Below are 27,580 nucleotides of genomic sequence, written 5' to 3'. Positions count from 1 at the left end.
TGTCCGTGCCCGTGTGCCCGGGGAGCGCACGGCCCGGGGAGGCGCTGCCCAGCCGGGCCCCGTCCCGCCGCCCGTGGCAACCCCGTTTCGCTCCGCACCGCGGTGGGCGCCGTCGAGCGCCGCGCTCGGTGCTCCGGTGGCAGAGCCCGCGGGACGGGACGGGACGGGACGGGACGGGACGGGACGGGACGGGACGGGACGGGACGGGACGGGACGGGCGGTGCCGCGCCGTCCCCGGTCCCCGAGCCCCGCTCCAGGCCGCAGGCGGGCCCGGCCGCCCACCCCGCCGCTACAAAGGGGCCGCGGCATCTTTAAGGGCCGCGCCGAGGCCCCGCCCCCCGCGCAGCCATTGGCCGGCTCTGCCCCCGGCCCCGCCCTCCGCCGCGCCGCCGCCCCTCACTGGCCGCGCCGCCCGCCCGTCCGGCCAGCCCCGCCCCGCGGGCGCGGCCAGGCGGAGCGGCCGCGCGCCCTGGACAGCTCCCGCCGGCCGCAGACGGCGGCGGCGGCGGCGCGGCGAGGACATGGCGCGGGGCCGGCGCGGGCCCGGCTGAGCGGCCGGTGCCGGCGGCCCGCAGCCCGCGGGGCCGTTGGGGCCGTCGGGGGGGCGGCCCGGGCCCGCTGCCCGCTGCCCCGCGGCGGCCGCCGCCGCGCCCATGCCCGAATGAGGAGCGGGCGCGGCGCCTACCGATGCCTCGCCGCCGCGCCGGCCGCCTGCGCCATGAACCCCGAGCTGGCGATGGAGAACCTGGGCAGCCTGCACGGGGCGGCCGGCCATGAGCCCGAGCTGATGGGCAGCCCCAGCCCGCACCACGGCGGCCGCGGCCCCGCCGGGCCCCTGCGGGTGCCCCCCCCGCCGCCGCCGCCGCCGCCCCCCCCGCCGCCGCCGCCGCCGCCGCCGCCGCCGCCGCACCAGGAGCTGGCCCCGGCCGCCGCCCGGCCGGCCATGGTGCCCGGCATGGCCTCGCTGCTGGACGGCGCCGCCGAGTACCGGCCCGAGCTCTCCATCCCGCTGCACCACGCCATGAGCGTGCCCTGCGAGCCCTCGCCGCCCGGCATGGGCATGAGCGGCACCTACACCACGCTGACGCCGCTGCAGCCCCTGCCGCCCATCTCCACCGTGTCCGACAAGTTCCACCACCCGCACGCCCACCCGCACGCCCACCACCACCACCACCACCAGCGCCTCTCGGGCAACGTCGGCGGGAGCTTCGCCCTCATGCGGGACGAGCGCGGGCTGCCCGCCGTCAACAACCTCTACGGGCCCTACAAGGAGATGCCGGCCATGGGGCAGAGCCTGTCCCCGCTGGGCAACGGGCTGGGCGCGCTGCACGGCGCGCAGCAGGGCCTGCACGGCTACGGGCCGCCCGGCCACGACAAGATGCTCGGCCCCAACTTCGACGCCCACGCGGCCATGCTGGCGCGGGGCGAGCAGCACCTGCCGCGGGGGCTGGGGACGCCCCCGGCCATGATGTCCCACCTGAACGGCATGCACCCCGCCGCGCACCCCGGCCACCCGCCGGCCCACGGGCCCGGGCTGCCCGCCGGCCGGGAGCGGCCGCCCTCCTCGTCCGGCTCGCAGGTGAGCGGCTCGGGGCAGCTGGAGGAGATCAACACCAAAGAAGTGGCGCAGCGGATCACGGCGGAGCTGAAGCGCTACAGCATCCCCCAGGCCATCTTCGCCCAGCGGGTGCTGTGCCGTTCTCAGGGGACCCTCTCGGACTTGCTACGGAACCCTAAGCCTTGGAGTAAACTGAAATCCGGCAGGGAGACCTTCCGGAGGATGTGGAAATGGCTGCAGGAACCCGAGTTCCAGAGGATGTCAGCCTTAAGACTCGCAGGTAGGTCCCGGCGCCGCCCGCCGGAGCTCCGGGGAGGGCGAGCGGGAGCGGGGCGCGACCCTCGGGGGCGGCGCGGGGGGTCCCGGCCGCTCCCGGCCCGCTCGGGGGGCGCCCCCCGGCCCCGCCTGCCCCCGCGCTGCCCGGCCGGCCGCTGCCGCCCGTGCTCGCCGTGCGGGGCCCGCGTCCCGCAGCGCGGCCACCCGCGGGGCATCGCCCGCCCGGGGCCGGGGCCGGGCCGAGCGGCGGGGGCGCGGGGCGGTGCGGGCAGCTCCTCCCGGCCCGGCTGCTGGGGGCAGCCCCGCGGCCCCTTCTCTCCCCTCCCACCCTCGGCGGGCGTTTCCGAGGCCGCCCCCGGCGCCCCCGGGAGAGGGAGGCCGGGCCCGAGACCGGGTCGCGGCCCCGGGCGATGCCGGGCTGGCGGCGGCCCCGCATTGTTCCGCGGCCGGGCGCGGAGGCTCCGCATTGTTCCGCGCGGGTCCCGCATTGTTCCGCGGCCGGGCGCCCCCTGGCGCGGGCTGGGCGCGCCGCAGCGCTCTATTGTTCTGCGGGAGGGGCGGGCGGCCGCGGCCGGGGGGGCACGGGGAGGCTGCTGGGGGGCTGCTGGGGGGATGCTGCGGGAGGCTGCTGCGGGAGCGCCCCGCGGCCCCGCGCCCCGCTGCCAGCACCGCGCTGGGGGGGAGCCGGGCCGAGGGGGGCAGCGGGACAAATCGCTTTTCCTGCGGTGGGGGAGCGCCGTCGGCTGGGTGCGCGTCCGCAGCATTTCGGCACTGCCGTGGCTCGCCGAGAGCGGAGGAAGTGTTCGCAGAAAGGCGCTGACCGCGGCTTGCTTCCTGCCCGGCGACATGCTGATGCGGGACCCGGGGCTGCCCGGTGCGCGGCGGGGAGCACCCCCGCAAGGCGCCTGCCTTCCGCGGGCAGGAGCTGCTCGTCCCCCGCCCCCGGATCCATGGGAGGGGGCGGGCCTGGAGCCGCCCAGCGCACGTGTGGACGGACACACGGACCGCAGGCGCGGTGCAGCGGGGATGTCCGGCTGGGCCGCCTGCTGTGACAGCCGCACGTCCACAAACACATTTTAGAAACCTGGCGATGCTTGTTCTGATGACTCTGCCGTTCTGTTGTGCCGATTGACCCCGACCTGCAGAGATTAGCGGAGGGCAAACGCAACGCAGGCTTTCCCAAAGGCTGCCTTCCGCACCGCACTGTGCTGGAGCACACGGAGAGGGCGCCGGGGGTCCCTGGCTGCCCCCTCCGGCCCCTGCCCCTCTGCCCCCACGGCGCTGTCAGCACGGCCCCGCCGCTGCCGGCCGGTTAGCGCAGCCTGCGGCGCGGCTCGGGGGCCGGGGGAGCCCCCGCGGGAGGTGTCCCCTCCTTTGTCTGCGGCCAGCACCGCGCCGGGCCCCCCGCGGCTGCGAGCTGCGAGCCCCGGCCCCGCAAGGGCCGCGCACGGCGGCGGGCGCCTGCCTCGGGGGCTCCCCGCAGCCCCTGCCCGGCCGGGGCTCGCCTCCTGCCTCCCGACCGCATCCGTAACCGCGGCCGTGCGGCTCGTCACGGGCCGTTTGTCCTCTTTTTTGGAGCCCGGGCGGAGGGTCGGCGGAACGGAGAGGGCGATCGGAAAGAGAGAAGGGGGTGGAAATAGCCCCTGATCTGGAGGAGCCGAGCTCCCGGTACGTGCTGCGTGGACTCAGCTCACGAATCCCGTTTCGGTGCCCCCGTTAACTGGTTTCCCCTTCGCTTGCTGCCAGCCCCCCCGGCCCCCCCGGCCGCTCCCCGCGGGGTGCGGAGCCCCGGGCCGGGCAGCCCCTGCCGGCACACGCGGCCGTGTCGCCTCCTCAAACGAACGTGAGTGTGGAGGGAAATCGATGCAGATAACGTTTAGAAGATTAAAAGAGCATTAATGCTGGCAACGGGAACATAAACGCGTGGACCCAGTTCTCATTGATCTGGAACCTGATCCGGCCGGTTTCCAGTAATGCTGCCGGTGCTCGGCCTTCCCAGCACCCCGCTCCCCCCGGCCCCCCCGGCTGTCTCCGTGCCGCTGTCCCGGGGCGCCGCGGCGGCGGGGGGGCGGCCAGCGGGGCTTCCCCGGGCCCCGCACGGCCAGGGAGCAGCCGGGCGTGGGCCGGCGGCCAAGCCCCTTCGTGCGCGGGGCAGCCGGGGCGGGCAGGAGGGCTCCCGCCGGGCTGCCGAGCCCGCGGGCCGGGTTGGGATTTAGGCCGGCACGGTTTTAGGAGGAGCTCAACCCGGTTTCGCTGCGGGCTGGGTCACCCTGCGGGTGCGCGGGGCCGAGCTCCGGTTTTGTGCCGCCGGGCCCCTGGGGCCTTGCAGCCGAGCCCACCCGCGGGCCGCCTGCACAACCCCGCAGCGCCGGGGCTCGGCTCCTGCACCGACACCCGGCGGCACCGGGACGGCCCGCCCGAGGGGCAGCGGCTCCGGCCACGGCTGGGGCGGGGGATCGGGGAACCTTCGCACATTTCCTTCGGGAAACGGAGCTTTTATTACCACGGGTGAACATGCAGCCTCATCGCCTCGGCGCTCCCTTTCCCTTGGTTGGCTTGCTGAAACCCCTCTGAGCAGAAGGAGTAAGCCGAAAGCCCCGTCGGTTTGCTAAGCGCACCAGCTGGCTGCCCCCGCGGTCCTCGGCAGGAGAAAGTTCCTCGAACGGAGGGGGTTCTCCTCGAACCGACGGCGGTGTGCCGCAAGCGGGGCAAAGCCCCGCTCCTAGTGGGAGCCTCCGGCCCGGCCGGGACCCGACGGGGAGGCAGAAACGGAGAGAGAGCCCTGCTGGGGAGCTGCCGGGAGCCCCGGGCGAGCCCTGCCGCACGTCGCCGCCTCCCAGCCCGCCGCCACCCTGCCCGCCCCCGCAGCAGCGTCCCCAAGCCGTGCCGGGGTCCCGCCGGGCCGGGGGAGACGGCGCCGCCGCCGGGGCGAGAAGAAGCCCTTCCTTCCTTCCTTCCTTCCGTGCGGGGCCGGGGAAACCTCCCGCATCGATCCCGTCGATCCGCTCTGCCCCCACGGAAGCTGCGCGGTTACAGCCCCGCTCCACGGGTTTGCCCGCCGTGCCCGCACCGCTCAGGTGGCCCCGGCCGCGGTGACCGGGCGGCTCCGGCCCCGGGATCCGGGCAAAGACCCGGGGAGGGGCCGCCGGGAGCCGCCGCCGGGCGCCGGGGCCGAGGAGCGGGCAGCAGGGGGTGGCGGGGCCCCCCGGTCCCTCCCGGCCCCCCGGCCCCTCCCGGGCCCCCGGCCCCCGGCCTTGTCGCCGCAGCGCCCGCCCACGCGGAAACGTCCACAGGAAATCCGTGTTTGCCGCGGCCGGCGGGGCGGTGCCCGCAGAGCACCACCGATGCCCGGTGAGTCAGGGAGCTTATCAGCGCCCCGAGCTCAGAGGGCAGAGTTCGGCGGCGGCTCAGGGCAGCTGCACCCGGAGCCGCGTCCTCCCGCCCTGCCCGCGGGGTGCCGAACCCGGCGCCTTATCACCGAACCCTGCTGGGTGCACCCGGGAAGATCGCGGCTACGACAGCTCCCGTGCCGTGCTCCCCCGCGGGTCACCGAGCTCCCGCGGCTCCGGAGGGCCGGGCACAGGCCCCCCGTCGCCGCTTGCGAGTCTCTCCCCGAGACTCCCGCGTGCGTTTCCTGGCTGCTGGATCCCGTTATTGGTGATCGCACGTTTCGGTGCCCAAACACCGTCAATGATTCAGCAGCAGGCGCCCTGACCGGCCTCCGCTCCTTCCCCTCCGTGCGTCCGCGGGGCCGGCGGTGCCAGCGCCGCTTCCACCTGCCCGAGCGGGGCTGCGCGGGGCCGTGCGGGGCTCTGCGGGGCCGTGCGGGGCCGTGCGGGGCGCGCCGTGCCCCGGCCGCCCCGGTGCCGGAGCGGGGCCGGAGCGGGGCCGGCGGCTGCCGTCAGCACCACGGAGAGCGGCACGGGGCGGGGGGGCACCGGGGGAGCGGGGAGGGGCAGAGGGAAGGCGAGGAGCAAGGGAGAGAGCAAGGGGAGAGGGAGAGGGCAAAGGGAAGGGCAAAGGGAGGGCAAGGGGAGAACGAGGGAGAGGGTAAAGGAAGAGGGAGGGGCGAGGGAGAGGGAAGCAGGAGAGGGAGAGGGCACAGGGAGAGCAAGGGGAGGGAGAGGGGCGAGGGGGCCTCTTCCTGGCCGAGGAAACCAGGGGGGTCCCAGCAGAGGCACGGGGCTGCTGGCTCCATGCCCCCGCAGGCCGGGGCTGCACCAGGGGGCTCTGCCATGAGCACCTCCAGCACCTCGGACTGAGATGTGCTGAGTGTTGGTGGCTGCCGAGGGTGGACTGGTTAGAGCTGCGCTGCTGTTGCCTGTCTGTCCTCTGCCTCTGTACTCCACCTCCGTTTTCTCCCTCTGGAATCTGAGACTAGTTTGTCGTCTGTAGATACAGCTGAAAATTAAGGTATAATAGCATCTGTATCAGTTGTGTTAAATACATATAAAACTATCTCTTAGTGTCAAACTAAATATACAGGTGCATAAAGGCTCTTTGAAAGGTGTTTAGTGGCTTGAAATATTAGTACTCTCTTCAGATATAGATTAGTGGTTATGTTTGAACAATCCATGCAGTAAATTGTGGGGCTGAGTGATAAATTATATTTCTCACGTACCAACTTTCTGAAATAATATCCTGCGCTATCTCGTTGTTCCACGTTATTTCTGAAGACACTGGGGACATTTCTGCTCTGCAGACATTTGAATACCATTTTTGTTAAGCAAGGAGTTTCTGTCAGTTTCTTAATCGGTTGACAAGGAAAAATCTGACCACATTCACTATTAAATGCATTTCTACCTCTTTTTTCCTCTACTTATATATATATGTACAAGAAACAATCAGCCTATCAGGATGTATCACTCACTCTGAGTTTTTCTGATCTCTGTTCTTCAATATTTCCATACTATATTTTCCTAGTATCTCTTAGTTGTCACCATCTGAACTGAAATATCCAAAACTCAAATATTTCTCTGCATTTTAAAACTGACACAATTTATTTGTGACAAGGAACGTGTAAAGGAGAGAACATTTTTGCCGAAAAGGATTATTTTCCAGTAACTGATCCTCTTTCTTCCCTTGCTCTTTATAGGGGCGTTTTGACTTAAACCTCGTACTTCTCTTTCCGCACCGTGGTTGCAGTTGGTCATCACTCCTTGTATTATTCCCCAAACCCTGCACTAAATGTTCCTGCTGTCCCCACGCTGCAAGCTGTTTTTTCCTCCCTTCCCTACGAGGTTACTCAGCGATGATGAGCTCCTTGCCAGCATCCCAACACGCCTGTTCTGAGCCTGCAGACATTAAAAGCAGCAGGCTCCTTGCTTCAGAGGAGCTCCCCTGCGGCTGCCTTCAGAGTGGCCACGGGGCTCTGCAGGTGTACGGAGAGTTCATCTAATGGGGGAGGCAGGGCTGGAAAGGACTCGGGATGCCACCTGTCCTCACAGCCTGCCCCATTCTTCGGCGGTGGGGATTCCCCGGCTACCTAGGCAATCTTTTCCAGGGCTTGCAGGTACAAAAAATCCTTAATGACTAGCCTTAATCTCCCTTTTTGTCTTTCAAATCCTTTACTTCTCATCTTATCCCCAATAGGCAGAGCACAAAAAAAATTACTCCCTTTCTTCTGATAGCAATCTGTTTGTATTTAAGACTGCTATCATGTCTCCTGTCTTCTCTACAAAAAGCCCCATCATACTTCGGAGGTGAATATGCAGAGAAGACATTACGTCCGATGGGACAGATAGTACATCTTTTTTTCCAAGGTAAAAGATGTTGTATCCAGTCCTATCAATCTTGCAGCCTTTTGCATAAAAGGCTTTCTGATTTATAGAGGATTTCTGTACGCAGAAATCATACAAAATAGACTAATCTCAAATGGCTTCAGTGATAAGATCAACAAGGTAACTCACTGATGGTGGATAGAAATGCAATCAAAAAAGAAATCAGAGCGTTTGGGGGTTGTTTGGGTTTTCTGAGCTATAAAATCAAACTGCTCCATTGTGAGAAAAAGGGGACTCAAACCACTGGTAAATGCTTCACAGAGGAATTATTAGACAAGCAAGGGAGGCTGGCAGTTTCCCAAAACGCAAATTGTCTCTGGGACCAAAATATCTCTAAGTAAGCAGGGAACATATTTATGAGTAGTGGTGATTTTCCAGCAGATCTCATCTTGTCGTAATGGACATTTAAAAACGAGGGCCTGTGCCGAGGCATTAAGCTTTGGCAAGCAGCACATAGCTGCGGAGGTTAAGGAAAAGCATACGGAAGTCTTCCTCGGAGAGCTTCCCCTGCTCGCTCCCGCATCTCTCCCAGTTCCCTCCTGCTCTGTGCTTTCCATGCCCATGTGTTGCCGCACCGGGTACAGACGCCGCTGCCTTCCTCGGCGGGCGGTGTCACCCTGCCAGCAGACCTAGCGGTGACACGGCACCGGTGTCACCCTCCGGCTCCTCCTGGGGCACCGGTGACACCACGGCACCGGGCCAGCCCTGGGCACAGGCTCCCCATGTGAAAAGGCTTGGTGGTCCCTACGGATTACGTGTAAACTTCCAAGGCTTTTCCCCGGTCCTTCTGACGTCTTTAGTGCCAAGCTTCTCCTCCGTCCTGCCCAGGTCCTGCCGTGCACGCTCAGGAGGGAGGACCCTGCTCCTGCTGTGGGTTAGCAAGGCCACGGGAAGGAGGGAATGGGAACCTGGCCTTATGGCAAAGAACATCGCCCCTCCAAGGCCTGCTCTTGTGTTTTGTGTTAAGCAGCCATTGTCTGAAATGCAAGAGGAGCACAGAGCCAGGGAGGCAACACAGATCTCGCTGCCCCAGATAAGCCTGTGGAGTTTTGCTGCTTTCCTCTCAGGTTCTTCCTAATTGCGCCCTATCAATAGCAGCCATTACAAGTAAAAAGTCATCTCCTGCTTTCTGTCGTGAGCCAGGAGTTCTGAAAACAAGCTTGTTTCGGAGGTGCAGAGCCAGACCTCAGTGGATCCATGCTTCCCCTTGCAGCGGGACCCATGGGGCTCGGCTCGCGACTGACTGAAGTGTAAGCTGCTGGGAAGGAGCCGCAGCACGGCGGCGTGCCAAGGCAGCATAGCTGGGGGAAAGCCATTGAAGTGACAAGTAGAAAATAATGAAGACAAGATACTTCAAATTGAAATCCTCTCCAAGATTTCAGACTCCTATTCAGTGCTTACTCACCTCCCTCCACTTTAAATTCCAGGTCTTTCTTGGAAAAGATGCCGAAGCACTTCTCTCCCTACACGTGGAGGAGGTCAGGCTCCTTTCAGTGCTCGAGGGGATGTGAGGGTGCATCTCTCACAGGCGCTGCTGCAGCAGGCAGAGCGCTCAGTGCGGGGAAGGCCTGGCTTCGGTTTTGTGCCCTGACTAGGGGAATATAAATCCTTGCCACAGAGAAGTGTTATATTTCACCTGGAAACTATTTGGGCATTCAAAAGGGAGAATCCTCAGAACAAGATGAAACATAAATCTCCTAGGTGCTGGGAGGGCAGAACTTGCTGAGCGCAGCCTGAAGCACCGGCGCTGAGTTGTTACCAGACAGAGAACCCGAGCGGCGCTGCCGGTCACCCGGCCTTGCCTGCCAAGAGCCCGAGCGGCAGCAGGGGAAGCAACCTGCCTCAAATCCCCTCCGTCCCTCAGGGACCCACCTCACCAGCGGGCGTCCTGCTCCATTTCCCACCAGTCTCTTCCATGTTAACGCTCTTCCCACCCCACAGCGAGTGCTCCAGGGACCCCACAGGTATCCAAAAGAAGGATTTCTCCAGCACTACTGTTTTAAACAAAGACTGAGCAACATAAATGTCTTGCAAAAACGGTTTGATGCACCCTTCGCTGCATGGTGAAGGCTGCCGGCTGCCCGAAGCAGGCTCTGCTCAGACGGCCGTGAGGTGCAGCAAGGGCTGGGGCAACAGCAAACAGGGCTTTTAGACAACATAAATTTCAGGTTTAGGCAACTGAGCTATCACAGAGGTGTGCTCCTCTCGCTGTGCCTTAGTTTCTCCATGTATGTATAGCCATGACTAATACTTTGCTATGGATTATGAAGTGCTCTGGGGCATGGAGAAGCACACCAGGCAAAGCAAACACAGGTTGCTCGATGTCATTTTTGTTTTTTTCTTGCTGTGAGCATATTACTCTGCATTTTGTGTTGTAAGCGAAGGGTAATATGAATGGATGCAGCGGGGTAGCCCTTCGTTTGTGTCCACTCCGCGTGCTGGTGAGGTGAAAGGACAGGTACCCGTCCCTGGGTTGGCTTAGGCCTCCGTGTGCTGCCCGCCTGAGGCCGGCTCTGCAGCTTGCACTCCGCCCCGGCACGAGGCTGTTGTGGCAGCAGGTGAGGTTTGTGCAGTCCGGGGTAACACCGTGTGTGTCTGCCCGCCTCCGCAGCCCCTCCGCCCCTCTCCCGGAGGGGCACCTCCACCCTGCGGTACCTCAGGAGTTTCGTTTCTCCCAGGGCCACGGGGCTCGGCGTTAACGGGGCGGTTGCACCCCTTGCTTTGAAAACAGGGGCCTGTGGAGAGGAGCAAGGTCTCACAAGTTGCTGACTTGAAATGAAGCCACAGCATGAGCTTGCACTGCTGGGCCAGGATCCCACGAGGCGCGAGAGCACGCAAATCCCCTGGCTACTGAAGAGGATGCCTTCAGATACCTCCAGCGCTCGCGATCAGCTCTGAGACAGCAGCCTGCCAGAAATTAGCTCCTTCCTTTGGCAGCTGGCAGAAAGGCTTATCCGTAGGGAGGGCTGGATGGCGAGCGTCGCAGGATGCCCCCTGCCTCAGCCACAAGCACGCGACTCGGGGGCTGCTCTGCAGGAGCTGCTTCAGGGTACGGCTACAGCCTGCAGCCACCTGGTGACAAGGAGCGCATTTAAACCATACTGCATGCTCACCAAGCCTCCACTCATTCTTGCCCTAGAGTGCAATAAATTGGCCTACCCCATCTATTATTTATTATTCTGTATTAATGATGGAAGTATATTACAATAGTACTTAGAGGCCCTTGTCAGAGATCCCACACTGAGATCGGTGTCGCAGTATTGCACAGAAAAAACAGTCCCTGCCCTGCAGGATTTACAGCCCAATTTCAGCTATCCAGCAGATTTACAAGAGGTTTGACACAAATAGCTTGAGACCCGCTACATGCCGGAAAGCAATATAAAAGAACAAAGTCCCAAAATCCATTCATCTTTTCTTCTCAAATAGCTGAAGGATGCAAGTCCTGGGTATGGAAAGGTGTTCTTTCTGTGGCAGAGCTACGGGAGAAAAATTAGGCGGAGTACCAAGAAAAACATTCCCGGCAGGAAACATCAGGGTGTGGGATGGCTTCTTAGGGCGCTGCAAGAGTCCGTGTACCTGGACACAGGGGCTGGTGGTGGTGAGGACCTTGCCTTTGCAGGATGGCTGCTGTGGGTGAGCAGAGGGCCTTTTCCAGCGACGGCCGATCTCTGCAAGAGCAGAATTAGCGCTTTGCACCGCGCTGCTCGTCTGTGCGCATCTTCTGTTCTCCTAGATAAGTGCCTTCAGAGGGTGTTCACGGCGGTGAAAAAATGAAGAGGGTTTAGCGTGTGTGTGTAGCAGATGGGAATAAGCAGATAAATGTGCGCTGGCTGCACACCCTAACAATGTGATTATTTGCATCTTCATTCAAATTGTTTCTTGTTACATAATGATTTTGTACACAGTGGAGTACTTAACCTAATTTGTATTGATCTCAATTGCTTTCATTTGTGCATACTTAATTCAGAGAGGTAATCAAATTGATTTTTGAGGCCTAGTTTTTAAGAGATTGTAGTAACGCAGATATAGAAGAGGTTGCTTTAAGTGAATCATATCAAAAGAAAAACGTTTTAAACCTTTGGAAAACATTTTGATGGTCATTTCATTGCGTTCGGTGTAACTAGCATAATTAAATTTCCTTCACATTGAGTTCTCTCTAAAATCAAATTGAGAAACATTTTTTAGTTCCATCAGACAGATAACTTGGTTTAGTTGACTTTGTACTACACCCATCTGAAACGGCATGCGAGCGATCAATATTCATGGCTTATCTTTACAAACAATAGAGAGAAATGACTTATTGTGGGTTAAACGAATGTTGTTCTCTACTTGGCTCCTTCTTGACATTTGTTTATTGGTTTCACAGTTCCGGAGTCACTGTTGCCACTAAAGTAAAAACATCATAAAAACGGTGACTATCTGAGGGTGTGGGTTACCTTGAGAAACTGCAGGGAATTAAATTTAGAGGTGGTGAAGACAAAGAGAACCTCTTTGCAGTAAAAGCAGACCACAAAGTATGGCTCTGAGAAAATTTCGGATGGCTGCATCATCCTCCAAGATTTCTGGTGAAAACCTCCTTGCCTGGTTGGTTTGCAGTCAGAGGTACCTGCGGGCGACATCAGGTTTCTCTCGGGGTTTTGTTTGGATTAGAAGCAGAACTTGCACTGTGTTTGTGTTCCATGGGACACGAGTCACACGAGCTGGTTCGCTGACCTGTTTCCAGTATCCCAAGCAAGCTGGTGCCTACTCTTCCTCCTCCTCCTCCTCCGCAGCCACCTCCGGGTGCTGGTGACCCCCATCCCCTCATGTCCCAGCCTGTCCCCCCCGAGCACCAGGCTGCGTGGGGCAGTGAAGAGGAGCCGAGGGAGGACGGAGCATCCCTGCCCGGGCTGTTTGGGGCACAGTTTGGGTGAACGCTGCTGCAGTGCTGCCCGTCGCAGCGGTGAGGCCCATGTCAGTCAATTTTTGCCTACACGTGGCAAAAGCAGCTTCTATAAAAAGGACTGGACTATCTGAGCATGCATAAATAGCTCACAGAAACTATTACCGCATACAAGAACGCGCAGCGCTGCTCCTGGGCTTTGTGAGGCCGGTGCCGCGTGCTGCAAATTGATTGCTCTGAGCTGCACGTATTTCAGCCATTAGCGACGGGGCCAGCTGGACATCTTTCAGCAAGAAAAAGTGTCATGAGAAAATGCCAAGCCGTCTGCTGTAAAACGCTGTGCTCGTCAGGCTTCCCGGCCGGGGGGCTGACGCGGGCGGGGGTCCCACCACGCAGGGCTGCCTGCGGCCGGGCTGCTCCTGGCGCCGCGACCACCGCAGCTTTGGGGACGGGCGGTCTCGGCACAGGGCGGCAAGGGATGCACATGGGCATAAATCTCTCTTTTCTAACAGCTTTACTCAGCAGTAGTAATGGCACAGTAGAATCCACTGCCATTTGCTAACAGTTGCCATATATTCATTTTTAATGACCAGAGTTAAATTTCACAATACTTCAGTCAGTACAAACCCAAGTTTTAAAGACAATAGTTATCAGCTGCAATGCTTCTAAGTATTTGCCAGGATTTATAGCTATCCGTAATGCAGGGGCTGGCTGGGTTCCTCCCTTCTGAGGAAGAAAATGGAAAATAAGAGTTCTTGTTGCAGAAAATAAGAATATTTTTGCGGACAAATGAACTATCGGTAGAATCGCTCAATTTAATGACGGCCTGCGGCCAGCCTGGCCTGTAGGTGAGGCCTAGCCAGGGATGCTGTTCTTCGGCCTCTGGAATCACAGCTGGGACACGCTAATCTCCGGAGCTTTCAGCTCGCTCATGAAGGTTTTTATGTGGGAAGCCGTCAGTGTCTCGTGGTGACGGCTTTGGCCCTTGCAAGTGTTCGGCACCAGCACAGTGGGGTTCAGGGTTTGCCAGGGGAAGCCCCCCAGGCACGGCTGCAGGAAAGGGGAGCATCAGTTTGGGGACATTTGTCTGTCCTTGTTATGCTTTTAGCAAAACTGTGGGGAGGGGGAAGTTACATTACTGAAAAAGTGTCATTTCAGAGTTCCCGCTATCTAGCGTGAGGGATTGGATTAAAAGATAAATGGATTTTCCATTTATCTTTGCCTGAATGATAAATTCTGTCCCAACTTCCGACCAGTGGAGATGTGAGAATACCTAGCGGTGGTGCTGCTGTGAATGCCTCTTGTACGTGCGCCAGCCACAAAGGGTCCATCAAAATGTGAGCTATTGCCGATGGGCTCTGACTGGACATATGAGTCTCACAATACCATTCTGCTCTTTTACTGTGAAAATGACCTCCTAAAGCCACGGGGAGCTGTGAAAAATCACACAGTGTAGAATTCCAAACAAGTTATAAATGTTATTATTATTACTTACAGTTTTACCATCATCACAAATGTTTCTGCCTGCAAGTTCAGTTATTGAGATATTGTTGTAAAAGGAATACCAGCAATTGAAGCAAACTTATTATTGCTCTTGCTAAGAAGCAGACCATTTGTAAAATTTTGCCTCACACATTCAGTTCAGAATGCAGCTCCAAAGTACGGAGCCGTGGCGGAATCGTGCTCCCCGGGCTGCCGAACAGAACGTGGCTGGGGAATGCTAAACGCTCGCGCAGAGCAGTGGAGGTGGGGGAACAGCTGCTGTGGCTGCTAACCAACAGCCACGACGGGCTGCTTCTGCTCTTGTTTCCCGGGGATCTAGCCAAATATTTCAGCACATGCTTAACCTCGGGCTTGCACACATGCTGATCAAAAGTCAATAGAGCATCTTGCGTATTTAAAGGTGAACATCTAAATATTTATCTTCGTGGAAACTTATTTAACAGTGAGAACGGTGGAGGTTTTGGGGCATTCTCCAGTTATCTCCTGATGCCTCACCTGACTGACCTCCCGCCTCCCTACGCTTGCGCTGGGTGCTGGGGTTTTGAACCTGTCAGCAATACCTCACCCCGTGAGCACAGCACCTCGCTGGCTGAAAGCAGTGTGTTTTCACATTCCCGTAGCTTTAGCTGCAGGATTACTGAGGACAGACTGTGCCTCCTGGGGGGCATGACACGAAGGGCCCACTTCGGCAGTGGGATGTCGTGTCCCTACACCCCTGCTAGGGCCTTTTGAATCAATAGATTTCCCCGCAAGTAAAAATTAGGTGAGGCAGTACTGAATCTGTTTCCGAGCTCTTTCTGTGTTGTTTCTGTGTAAAGCATCTTTACTCCAGCATGGACAAAAGGGATGAATCTTCTTCCTTCACAGTTATGGCTTTCAATTATTGTTAATTATCCGTTTTCTTCCATAGAATATATCCAGTATTAACTGCAGTTAATAAATCAAATTGCTCTTAGAATCAAGATGGCTGCTTCCTTTCCTTCTACTATTAAAACGTTTCTCTTTCTGCAGGCAGGTTTCCTGGGTAATAACTTTATTTTATTAGAGTGCTCGCTCCGTTTTTCTCTTCTGATAAATGCATGTCAAGGAAAAACATTTGCCTTTATGGTTCCTTTTCAAGAGCAAACTTAACAGTTCAAGGAAAGTATTTACTGAATGCATTGAAAAGCACATACCTTTGCATTATTTATCATGAGATACCAATAACTGTAATACGCAGAGTATCTCTGGACATAAATTAGTGATGTTAGGAACCACTGGAATCCTCCCTGTGTCCCGGAACCTATTAGGACCTGCAGCACAAGGGTAGGTGCTCGTCACCTCCCCACTGCCCAGGGCTCAGACAAAAGGCTCGATGAAATGCCGAATGCAAAGATCCAGCCCCTCCAAACTAAAATCTGCTTTTTCATCTCCGACGTGCAGTAAAACATTATCTGTGGAGGGTATTATCTGGTAGCTCAGAGGTGCAGATAGCTTTGAGGGAACAAAGGAGCCAGGAGGAGCAGGGGGAGGAGAGGGGGCTTGCAGCGAGAGAAGCAGAGCATCCCAACCGGGGGTGGCTGGGGACGGGGACCGGAGCGATGGGGACAGCTGCCTGGGACAGCGGGCAGCAGGGCGCACCGTGCGCAGGAGGGGGAGCCAGGACCGGGGGAGCTTTGCTGCCTGGGGCGTGAAGAGCCACAGACCTCCCTGGTTGTCCTGCAGGAGTTTCCCTGAGAGCGCCATGGCTCTGACGCACTGCTTGGGGTGCAGCACTAGTGCCCAAACCTCGTTCAGAAGGATTACATCCTCCAGATGTTCCTCTCTCTCTGCCAGTCAATTGAAAACCATCTCAGTTTTAAGTACTATCTTTGAGGATTTCAGATTTGATCTCCGACAGAAACCCAGATGTGTCAGGAAGGGCTCAGCCCTGTTTATTCCCATGGAGCTACCTTCACTTTGAGGCCAGCTGATCTCCGGCAAAGGCAGATGTCCCTGAAAGGGTACCCAAGGGTCTGGAGCCCACTGGCTGGGGCTGAGGTGTGTGGCGCTAAGCACTCTGCGCCCCAGGCTTGTCGTGCTTCTCTACAGTTCATGCTCCTGCCACCCGTGCTGCAGCAAGGTTGGCCGAGTCCCTGGTCTGCAGGCAGAGATCCCGAATCCTCCCCAGACTCTTCCTGCCTTCGGGCTTGTTGCCACCAGAGGTGCAAGCCAGCCGCGGATGCAGTCACAGGTTCACCCTGGGCTCATCCGCTGCTGCTGCCACCCCTCGCTCCCCACAGTTCCCAGCACAGCGTGTGCTGGTGCTGCTGCAGCTGGCGGCTCCCCTCCTGGGGATGCTCACGAATGACAAGGAACTCACAGTCTTGGACCATATCTTCTGGAGGCATCCTCCTTTTATGTTTTGGCCAATCTGGTCCTTTTGGAGTGGCCCTGACTTCCCTCTTAGGCAGCTCCACTGCAGCCACCTGGATTTCACAGCTGAAAGTAGGTGCAAAATCAGGCTCAGGTTCAGGCTCAGTCAAAACAACAAAAATAGTCCAGCTTCCTGCAGAAATACTGTGAAATGCTGCCACATGCACAGAGTGAAGCTGGTCAGTATAGCCCGTTACATACTCAGCTCAGTCAGGCTTTCTGTAGTGTCATACCCAGGCACACAGCAATGTATACAGCCCTGCCTTCAGGTTAACTGCAGACATTTCCAGAGCCTGAGCATTACTTTTTGGACCAGGTTCTCACTTCACACATCAGAGTTGCAGAATTATTTAATACGTCTGCTTAAAAATCTGCCCACTTACCAATTCACTCTACTTACTGTGTCCCAGCACATTACCTAACCATGTCAACATATGGATTTTTTTTTATCTTGTTGCCTCGCATAGACAGCCTTATCAGTCTATTTTTAAATCTGGATGTGCTGTGGCAGTGGTATTGGTTTCAGCACTTGATGTTCTCCCTGTGCTAATAAATACGGATCAGCTATTAATACCGATTTTTCTGAGGCCCATTAGCATCGTTTGGCACAGCGAGCGTCGGACCGTCGGACAGGTGCTGGCGCGGGTGCTCCCAGCTGCCTTTGCCCTTCGCCCTGCGCTGCAGCCTGGGGTGCAGCTGGCCCCCAGCCCCATGCCGTGGCTGCAGGCACCTCGCCGGAGCTGTGTGATGTGCCAGAAGGAGCCTGGGGACAGAGAGAAATGGGGAACAGAGCGCAGGGATGGGGACACCACTGGGAGCAGCGCTGGGGCTAAAGGAGAGGGGAAGAGCCAGGCGTGCCTGGTGGGGTGCCCTGTGAGGTGTGACCGTGCCATGTCACGTAACGCAGTGCCTGTTTCAGCAATGCTTCCAAGCTTGTTTGTGAAAAATGGAATAATTGCTGCTTAAGGATCTGCTGTGATGGAGAGGACGGCGCTGCTGGCAGGCGTGGCGGTGCTGCTCCTGATCCCGGCGTGGCGGTGTGCGGTGCCCCAGGGCAGGGGAAGGTGTGGAAGGGCAGCGTTTCCTCCTCTCTTCCCGGCTGCCCTGCAGTGAGATTATGTGACGTGCAGGTGCTGCCTGCCAGATCAAAGATGCAGGATCTACTCCAAAGCTCATCTCCTAACAGATGTCCGAGAAGTGCCCCCAGTTCTCCCCCAGCCTCCAGGAACACCCCAGAGCAAAGAAGGGCAGGGAGAGCCAGCAGGGGAGGGGGGCTGCTCTGCCTGCCCCAGCTGGGCTCGGTGTCAGCCCTGGCGGCCCCCAGGCAGCTGGGTCGCTCCCATCCTCCTGGTGGGGGAACCACGCTTGACATAACGAACGTCAGCCTGGAAAACATGGGGGGGTCCTCCTCACAGGGGGAAGCAGGGCAGCCCGGCAGGGCATCTCGAGCAGAAGAGCTTGGGGCCTTTGGAGGCTAACCAGGCTCAGTGTATCAGCACACGCTGTTGGCAGAGCCAAAGCCCCCCTTCGGCTGCCGGTGCTGCATCCCTCAGACCATGCCAGTGAAAGCCAAAACTCTCTGCTTGCCCTCAGCCTGGCAGCTAGAGCCGCGGGGACAGGCGGCTGTACCCGCAGGGCTGCAGCACAGCACCGCGGAGCCTGCGACCTGCCCCTCTAACCACAGTCTTCTCCTTTCCTCATTTCTGAGGCCTAATGACTTGATACAAGTTGTGTTTGGAAGCTAACTTAATCCACATAAACCTGCACTAATTCACCATTAAAGGTGCAGCACGCTGCTGCCAGTCAGAGCACTTTTCAGATTAGTGAACAAAGAGGTAAAAAGAGACCGCGTCGGCAAGTGGGCTGTGCAGACGGGGCCTCGATTCGCGCTGCACAGCCCCGGCACGCCGCCTGCCTCAGCAGCTCTCCTTCCAACAGCAGCTGCTGCAGTCAGGGGCGAAAACAACAGATACACTGGTAAATGATTAAAAAAGTAGCCGCAGAGGTCTGCTTCTGGAGGCAACAAACAAACAAAAGGCCCAGCTGGGTGGTGGGCAGGATTTGTGTTGTGTGTGGGTTTCCCCCAGCTGTGGTCACGGCAAGCTGCTGCCCTGAGAGCTTTGACCGGGGCATGCTCTGGGCTGTGCAAAGAAATAGGAATCCTTTCCGAACCTCGTTGTCGTGGAGGGGACCCAGGCCTCCTTCTGCAGATGGAGGAGGTGGATGCACCGACTGTCCCAAAACATGACAAAATGTTCATTCTGAATGCGCCAACAGCAGCTTCCAGTGGTATTGCCTCAGTGCACGGGTCTGCTGTAGAAATTACCCGGGTGGTGCAGTTTGCGTTGTGGAACGGAGGCCTGTACAGTTTCCTTAAGAAATAATTATCTGGAGTTGTTACATGTGTGGTACATCGGAAGTATCCACAGATAATTGATCTTTTTCTTGGCTGTTGTGAAAAGAAAAGGATGTGCTTTGTGTTTTCCTTCCTAGATTGAATTCAGAGAAATTATTTTTTTTTATCCTAACATTGCCATGTGTTTCTCAGATTTTTGCTTCATAAAAAGTGTGGAAAAAAAAAAACAAAATTCCTCACTGTGCAGAAATCTGAATCTGGGGCTGTGTCAGGTGTGTGGACGGTAAGCACGCAGGGGTGAGCTCTGTGAAGGGCTGGAGACCCAGTGCCCAAATGCCTCATAGTCAGGTGCCATCCCTAATCCTTGGTTTTGGCGTGCGAGCAGAGGCACGAGCGCGCCGCCCCTGAAATTCACGTCCGCACCCCCGGTGCCGCTTGCAGAGCACTCTTGTGGAGCGTAGCTCTCGGCCGCGCGTGATGCTCCCGAAGGATGAGCCGCAGGGACTGGGTCCGCGACCGGCCTGCAGCAGGCGCCGGAAGGCTCACGGGTGCTTGGCTTCCTCGGTGCCGGGGGTCGGGCTCGCTGGCATTTCGCACGTGCTGACCCTTTCTTTCTCTCTGTCTCCTGCCAACCCCTCCCCAAGCATGCAAACGCAAAGAGCAGGAGCCGAACAAAGAAAGGAACAACTCCCAGAAGAAATCTCGTCTGGTTTTCACTGACCTCCAGCGCCGAACGCTTTTCGCCATCTTCAAGGAGAACAAGCGCCCGTCCAAAGAAATGCAGATCACCATCTCCCAGCAGCTGGGCCTGGAGCTCACCACGGTCAGCAACTTCTTCATGAACGCGAGGCGGCGCAGCCTGGAGAAGTGGCAGGACGATCTGAGCACCGGGGGCTCCTCCTCGGCCCCCAGCACTTGTACCAAAGCGTGACCGGGAGCGGCCGGCGCGGCGGAGCCACCGAGCGAGCGGATGCGCGGCGGGGCCCTTCACTGGTGACTTAAAGCACAATCCTCCCGGAAACTCGTCCCAGCCTAGCTGCAAACAGAGGACACTTTTTACGGCTTTTAGTCAGTTTTAGAAGGCGCAAGTGAAAAATTAACCTCTTTCTATGTAATACTATGCTCAGGACAGGCTAAGCAGGTCTGAAGGAAGAGAGCCGTTCGTGAGGCAAGTTTCTCCTGAGCCCCAAGCCCCGGCTGGCGGGCGCTGCGCAGCCCGGTGCCGCACCGCCGTGCAGCACCGCCGCGCGAGAACGGAGCACAAAGTCTGACACGGAGACGCTAAAGAGTCCAAGAACCTGTTTTTAAATCTCAGGCATGGTTTTGTTAAGTGTTCTAGGGAAAAAAAAAAAAAAGATCAAATTTACAGGTTTCTCTTTTTTTTTTAGTTTCTTTGATTTAATCAGTGAGTATAGCTTGATCTTGGATCAGAAAAATTCAATTCACTTGAGCTCAAAGTATCAAGCACAAAGACAATAGCTATAGAAATAGGTACGATTCTGGACTCACTACAGCTGTTATTTTGAGATGCATTCTAATTTACAAAGTTGATAGTGAAAAAGTATGTGACTACACAAGTCTCAAGCACAGTTTGCAGTTTGTCACAAATTCTGTGTTTGTACATAATGCAGATGCACACTCAGGAGGTCAATTTAACTGCTACAGTACATGGAGCAAACACAATGTTTTGAAAGATCTAGATATTTTTAGGTCATTAATAAGCCCTTTTCAGTTACCAGGAATCTAGTTTCTCCTTTGTAGTCTCATTGTTACTGAGAAGTATTTAGCGTTCAGTGTATTTTTGTTCATTTTTTTGAAAATCCTTATGGGAATTTTATGGTACTTTCAAGCAGGAAAAAAAAAAAACAAACAACCACAAACAAGCCCTTCAAATGTCATTGAGCATGTTAGATGTGCTGCATATGACTTAAATATGCCATTTAAGCCCATTACATTTTAAGTTCTTTTCATCCACCAGTCCGCCAAAGCTGACGAGAACACAGCACACCAAAGAGACAGGATTTCTGCAAGCCAAAGATATTTGTAACTCACCGTTTTCTTTTCGTCATCGTTAGCGTGGTCGTTCTTTTAGAGATCAGAAAGCCTCACAAATGCCAACCCGTTTATAAATCTCTCACGGTCATTTGCTGTACAATTGAGCAGAAAGTGAGCGCTGACAAAAACATGTGAGCAAAGTCCCGAACGGCGCGGCGGAGCTATCACAGCCACCTCGCTGCAGCCACAGCAGTCTTCGAGTAGCAAACGCGATCCTCGCCGCCGGAGCGGTCACGGTCACTCGATGTGCGTCCTTACCAGTGAATGGCCCCTTCGGAGCACGGCCCCGTGTTCGAAAGCAAGCCAAACGCTGTCATGCTTCTTTAGAGACACTTGAGACTTTTTTTATGTACTACTTAATCGAAACCAAAGAAACGTTTTCTGCACCTACTTCTTCTGCAACAAACTGTTCCATTTAAAAATAAAATAAAAATAAAAAAACAAGGAAGCACGTCAGGAAGCGAACAAGTAACACACTGTGTTTTGACAGACATCTTGGACATTTTAGGAAGCAGATTTCAAAGAAAGGGTTGACAAGAACAAAAACAAAGTAAAGCCAGTATATGATTGCTGCTTCATTTGACAACTCAGTAATCTTAAAGTTGAAGATTGTCTTTAATTTGTGCCTATGCAGTTTTTTTCAAAAGAACAAGGAACAGAGCAACCAAAACCTCAACAGCTACAATACCAAAGATGAGGATTCTCACAACTGTTTTTTCAGTTCATTATCTCCTCTTGCACGACTGAAATGCGTATAGCACCATTGATCTGTGGAAAGGTAATCAATTCCGTTTCTTTGAGCAACACAAAGGGTGGGTTTATTTATGTTTTTCCTGTTTCTACCCCACATGGAATCTCTCCAGGAGTTGCATGAACTCCAAGTGTAAGATGTTGGGATACTAAACTGAGACATCTGCTCTAGCTGGAGCCACGTACAAAAAATGTGTCAGTTGGATATTACTTGTTTTGTCAGATAGAGTTGATCTCTTGTATGTTTAGAGCTTTGAACACCCATCCTTCTCTATGTGAAAACAGTTGAAATACCTATATACCCTCTTCCTCATTCCCAGGGATAAAACTTGCAATATATGTACTGATTTATTTCATTGTAAGTGCTGAGCACCGTTACAGCCTGGCTTATTATGATCAGACCCTGATCTGAACCGTAACTGAGTTTCAGCAATTCATATGGCAAATCAGTAATTTGTTTTGACATATTATGTTGTCCCAGTCACGATGATGCAAATCATGACATGCAAACCAAGTTCAGAGCTATGCCCAGTGTATTATTTTGTTCCATCTCCACATTTAAATGAAAGCTCTTTTTTTAATTGCTTTGCAAAACTGCTGCAGTCATTTTCCATTTTTTACTTTAGAAAAAAAAATCAAAACACCTTGTCTGCTCAGGACAGGAAAGTTTTCTGAGAAGTAAATTTGGGATCCTCACAGCAGCTAAACTGACAACACATACCAGCTCTGGGAATTAAAAGTTCCTTAAACACAGATTTCCCAGACTGATCGAATGGGATTCCAAAAAGCCTCCTAATCAGGCATGGAATAAAGTTGGAAAAAAGACGGTTCAGGTCTGGGCTGGTGCATGCTGCCTCCAGGCGTGAGTTCGTCAGCACACAGCAGGGCGAGGGCCCGGCCGAGGGGCTGTGGTCAGATTCACTTTTACCCTTGTTCACATCTCACGGGGCCCATGCCACCTGGCCTCTACATACACATTGTGAGCGTGGCATTGACCTCATGGGAAATTTCTCATTCTGAAAGTTTTTTACTGCATTTCGTAGCAGCATTGTGCAATGCTGTTTTTCGGTTTACTTTTCTCTCATTCCATTCCATAATGCCTTGGTAACCGTACAAAGAATGGACACAGCACGGGTTAAAAACCCAGAACACCATTTCCTACCTTCACTGTAGCTCACTGCAATTGCAAGGCAGAGAAGTGTATCTCGGAAGAGACAAGTCTCGGGCGTCACATCAGGAGCGTGCTTGACAGCCGGCATCCCTGCCGCAGAGCAGAGGGACTTGGGGTTCACTTCACATTAGGAACAGCCACAGGCTGGCAGATTTGGCCTCTTGAGTACCACATGCCTTAGAGGCAAAGAGGAGCATGTCCTGTTCTCATGGAGTTTATGAACAAAAACCTGTTCTTTTTATTTCATTTTAGAGTTCGTACCAATAGCTGTGACAAAGTACAGATCAAATACTGAATTATATATATAAAAAAAAAGTATCTTCAATGAAATTATTAATTATCTCCAAACTGTGGAAGTTCTTGTTATGCAATATTATGACTTAAATTCTTGCCTTGATCTTTCAAATGTTGATCTGCAGTCTCACACTGGAAGCAACATAATTGTGCTGACTGAGTAGTACTGAGGATGATGTTACTGCCCATACAACAGTATTTGTTTAGTGAAGTGTGTGAGCCTTCTCTGTGCTGGGGATTGCAAATATAACAGTGCCCATGTTTCCTTCGTATTTCTCAAAATTCATTTTCATCTGAATACGTGAAAATGCCATTGCATTTTTTTATCCCTGCAACTTTCATGGCCCTATGTTGTCTTCCATTTCACTGTCAACCATTGTAGGCATTTATGTAGCAGCTGACTCAGAAGAGGAGTGGCGATAAAATATGCTGTGGGTAGATATATTTGTATGTACACACATACAATATATACTATATTCTGTTCATACTTAAAAAAACACAAAACTCAGATATGTTGCGTTTATATACCATATATTTATGAATCTATATAGCTGTGTAATGTAACTTGTTCCTTTCATTTATTCTGATACGAGAGACCAGTTTGTACAGACAGTATCCCAGCATCTTCCTTACTGTGAACTTGGAGTTACTATCATGGGCACATCCAAGATGAATTCAACTTTCAAGAAACCCTGCATATTATTTAATCACCTGTGAAGGAACAAAGAATGTGCTTGATTACTTCGGTTGAATAGCTTTATTCTGGATCTCTCTTAACTAAAGCTAAATCCAAAGACCTGAGAAGGACTAAACCAGCAAACTACTCTCAATCCTGCATGAGGGAATAGGGATCACCTCTTCCAAAACAAAACACGGTAATGATATGGTATTGGAAAGGGTGCGTTAGCTTTGGAAAAAAAACAAACAAACAATGTTTTTCTTGCTTGTCACAATACGTACGTATTTTTTAAGACACAAGGAAACTTTATACTTGGCCTCCTTTATATTTATTAAGGGGAATTTTTATTGTTTAATTTTTTTTAAAATGCAAAGTTTAAAATGGTTTTATTTTTCTTCCAGACACTTGTGGGTTTTAACCCAATATATTATCTATCAGTAATGTAATTTATTTAGTTTAGTCTTAAAGTAGGTCCTGAAATCTCCGTTCAGTCTAAATCCCACCGAGTTTCATTTTATTTTTAAAGTTCAATGGGAGTTTTACCTGAAGACAGACTACAGGATCAGGGTCAAATGTTAGTTATTCAAAACTATTTAATTCAACCGTTTATTAATTTGGGGTTAATTTTGCTTATTTATCCATTTTACTGTTTTAGTGCATCAGAGATGCAAGCCTGTGTTAGTAAATACACTTAAAAGTTAGTTTTGCTTCATAAAGCAACCAAGTTCTGTTACAGACAGGAGGAAAATAACAAGTTACATAAAACAGGATTTTAATTTTAGCGTCTTCTTTTAATTGATTTTAATTGTTAAATATAAAATTTTAAATTATTTAAGTTAATCTCTTCCCATGTGATTAGAAAGTGCAACATACCTTTATTATGGCACATAAAGTCTTCGTAATATAATTTATTTATTTAACTTATTCATCATCACCTAAAGATGCCCTTGTATAGTTTTTATTTTTTATTTAGAATTACCTTTAAAGCACTACAGATGTTTTTCTGTCAGAAAACAGAGCAAATTTTGAGGACAAGCAATGAATATTCAACCTGAAACTGTGCATTCAGAAACAATAGGAGGAAAAGACACTGAGATGCTTTGCCTGAACTTTGTGGCTTCTTAAACCTTAAGCTGGGGGAAAAATAATACATGCCAAGCAAAAAGAGAGAAACCCTTAAACTAGCTGCTTCCAAGAATGAACTTCTGTGTGTGTAAAAAAGAGAAAAAAAGAAAAAAAAAGGAAAAAAGAAAAAAAGAAAAAACCTTTCTATTTCTAGTGAGAACCAAAGAGGCTACCTCACTGACTTTTTCCATTTGTAATTTTAATCGTGTTGATGATACCAAAGATACCAAAGATTTCTTTCTCTGTGCGGTCTGCATTTTGCTTGTGCTCTTTTATAGTTTTAACTTTTCTCTCCTACATACAGTAATGTACAGCTGCAACCCAGATACCCCAAAGAAATACTTCTTGTGGAAGCTGCTAATTCCGATGATGCAATTTTCTGTGTTTACCTTATGCTTTTCTGCCAGCCAAAAATGTCTGAGGCTGAGCAGAGCAGGCTCGGCGCCGTGAAGCCCTCGCACACCTGCCCCACTCACCGAATCCCAGTGGCCGGAGCACTTGTGTTGGCCTGGAGATGGATCAGGGTCGCGTTCAGCAGCTGAGTCCTTGGTGAAAGGTTGCTGCCCGTTGTGCACAGAGGTCCTGCTGAGGTGTCTGTGGGTCTGCTCTGGCAGCAGCAGCAGGACTAGATCAGGGCTGATGTGATGCTGGAAGGCAATGCAAGCGGCTGGTCCAGCAGCCCCAGGCTAGCAAAGCCACTGTGGACAGCCAGCCCAAAGGGGTAGGATTTGTCTACCGAGTTCTGGCCAGCTGGAAAATAAGCATCAATTCCGTGCTCAGACAGAGCCCCAGGCACTGGGAGGAGCAGCTCCTGTCTATTCTTTGACCTCCTGTAGGTGCCAGCAGCTGGGAAGGGGGGATGCTCAGGGAGGATGCTTGCTTTCATGCTATCAAGGGCACATTGTTTTCCCTCAGCACAGAGCAGGGATGTGGAAAGCAGCCCCGCCGTGGCCCAAGGCACCCAGAACACCCCACAGGCTCCCTTCTGCCCGGCTTCCCCAGCTGTGGCCGCCTCACATCTCTCCCAGGCTGTGTGCGTGGGTCGGCAGCGGCTCGGCTCCGTGCCGAAATGGTTCCCTGCACCCTGCCTGGGCACTGCCCGCCGGGCGTGGGCCCCGTGGTGCCTCCGGCTCAGGCCAGGGGGGAGGCAGCGGGTTCCTGGCCAGCCCCGGAGGCTCTGCAAACAGCTGCTCGCTCCTGCGCACATTGCTGTTGTTGTCGTTTACAGTTTTCAGCTGAAAATCAATTAATTATTTTTCTCAAGTTAGCCATGAAACAAAGACACATTAAGCTCCATTAGTATCATATTCCTAAATGATTACTTAAAAGTTGGCTGTTGGGGAATAAGTGGTGCCCTTTGCTGTTTGTCTCCTTGATCCTGTTGATAGGATTGAATGCGCCGCCCTGGGAGCGAGGCGCGGCTGGCTCTCCACGTGGCTTATTCCTCCACACGGCCCTGCGCCAGCCCTTCCGCTGCGGGCACGGCCGGCTCCTCGCTAAAAGCGAGAAGAAGGTCTGCATGGGGTGGCAGATAGGCTAAAAAGAGAAAAAAGACACTCATCCGGATGCCAGGCACAGAGTTTTGGCTGAGCTGGAAAGCCGGCTTGCAACCCCTGGCGCTGCCTGGCCTCGCAGCAGGGCCGCGCGAGGAGAGGAGGCCACGCAGGGGAGGCCGGTGGCGGCGCAGGGCCCCGCGGCAGGAGGCAGGCGTCGGGGGAGGCTCCAGCCCTTCACCAAGCACTCGGCGCGAGCAACGCGGTTTGGGCCCCCACCGACAAATTGCCCACGGCTCAACACAAAAGCTCCGCTTTAATTAAATGTTGCCTTTTGTTTCCTAGTTCACTTTTTTTTAAGTCTGTATTGGAAAAGATAGGGACTTGACAAGTGTGCTTTTTATATCTCTCTCTATATATATTCCTTCAGTAAAAAGCTATAATGACTCTCAGGATGCCTTCTTGGTGTGGCAGAGATGAGCGATTCCCTGTGCTCGGCAACACCCCCGTGCCGTGCCCTCTGCCACCTCACCGTAAGGATCAGTGACGGGCTGGACACAGAAAATACTCAGAATTGGCAGGCTCCTCTACAGCGATTGCATTTCTTACCAGACCCATGCTTCACTTGCAAAGTGTGACATTACCACGGGACGAGTGCCTTGCTTGAACCAAAGCAACGATTTTGCCAGTCTAGACCTCTCTGTGCTTTTTTTTATTCTTCCTGTGAATACCTCAGCTTCAACTGGGCCGCCATATCGTACCTGGTGGGCTTATTGTACTGTGGTGCTTTGCAATGCAACCCTGCAAAGAACAAACTTGTAATAATACCAAAGGCTCTTTTCCTCCTCTCCTCTCCTCTCCTCTCCTCTCCTCTCCTCTCCTCTCCTCTCCTCTCCTCTCCTCTCCTCTCCTCTCCTCTCCTCTCCTCTCCTCTCCTCTCCTCTCCTCTCCTCTCTTTTTCCCTTTTCTCCTCTTTCTCTCCCGCTTCTCTCCATCTCTGTCTCCCTCTCCCTCTCCCTGCCCTCACCTCTCCTCCTTTTCTATTTCTTCATGGTTCCAAAGCTTTAATATAAACCTGGGCATGTTGGCAACGCAGACCGTGCAATCCCTTACCGAATTTTCTCAGATATACCTCATAGATAATAGTTGTTTAGAGTAATGTTATTATAGCGTATGTAATAAATTATTCACTGTTTCTTTTTGGTAACTGTGATTTAAAAAAAAAAAAAAAAGCTTTATACGTTTTAGGTTGTGCTTTTGTAAT

At 54.3% G+C, this 27,580-nt stretch overlaps 1 protein-coding gene across 1 annotated transcript; it reads left to right on the top strand.

Annotated features, from left to right (window-relative positions):
• Positions 1-661: 661 nt before the first annotated feature.
• On the top strand, positions 662-27,580 carry ONECUT2 (one cut homeobox 2). Its single transcript, XM_040540860.1, has 2 exons — positions 662-1,838; positions 19,394-27,580. The coding sequence occupies exons 1-2, from the start codon at positions 662-664 to the stop codon at positions 19,678-19,680; spliced, it is 1,464 nt and encodes a 487-aa protein (XP_040396794.1). The 3' UTR covers positions 19,681-27,580.

This window comes from Cygnus olor, chromosome Z (genome assembly GCF_009769625.2).
Source record: "Cygnus olor isolate bCygOlo1 chromosome Z, bCygOlo1.pri.v2, whole genome shotgun sequence".
NCBI lineage: Eukaryota > Metazoa > Chordata > Aves > Anseriformes > Anatidae > Cygnus > Cygnus olor.
The sequence above is the reverse complement of the archived record's forward strand: the minus strand, read 5'-3'. Positions and strand labels throughout refer to the sequence as shown.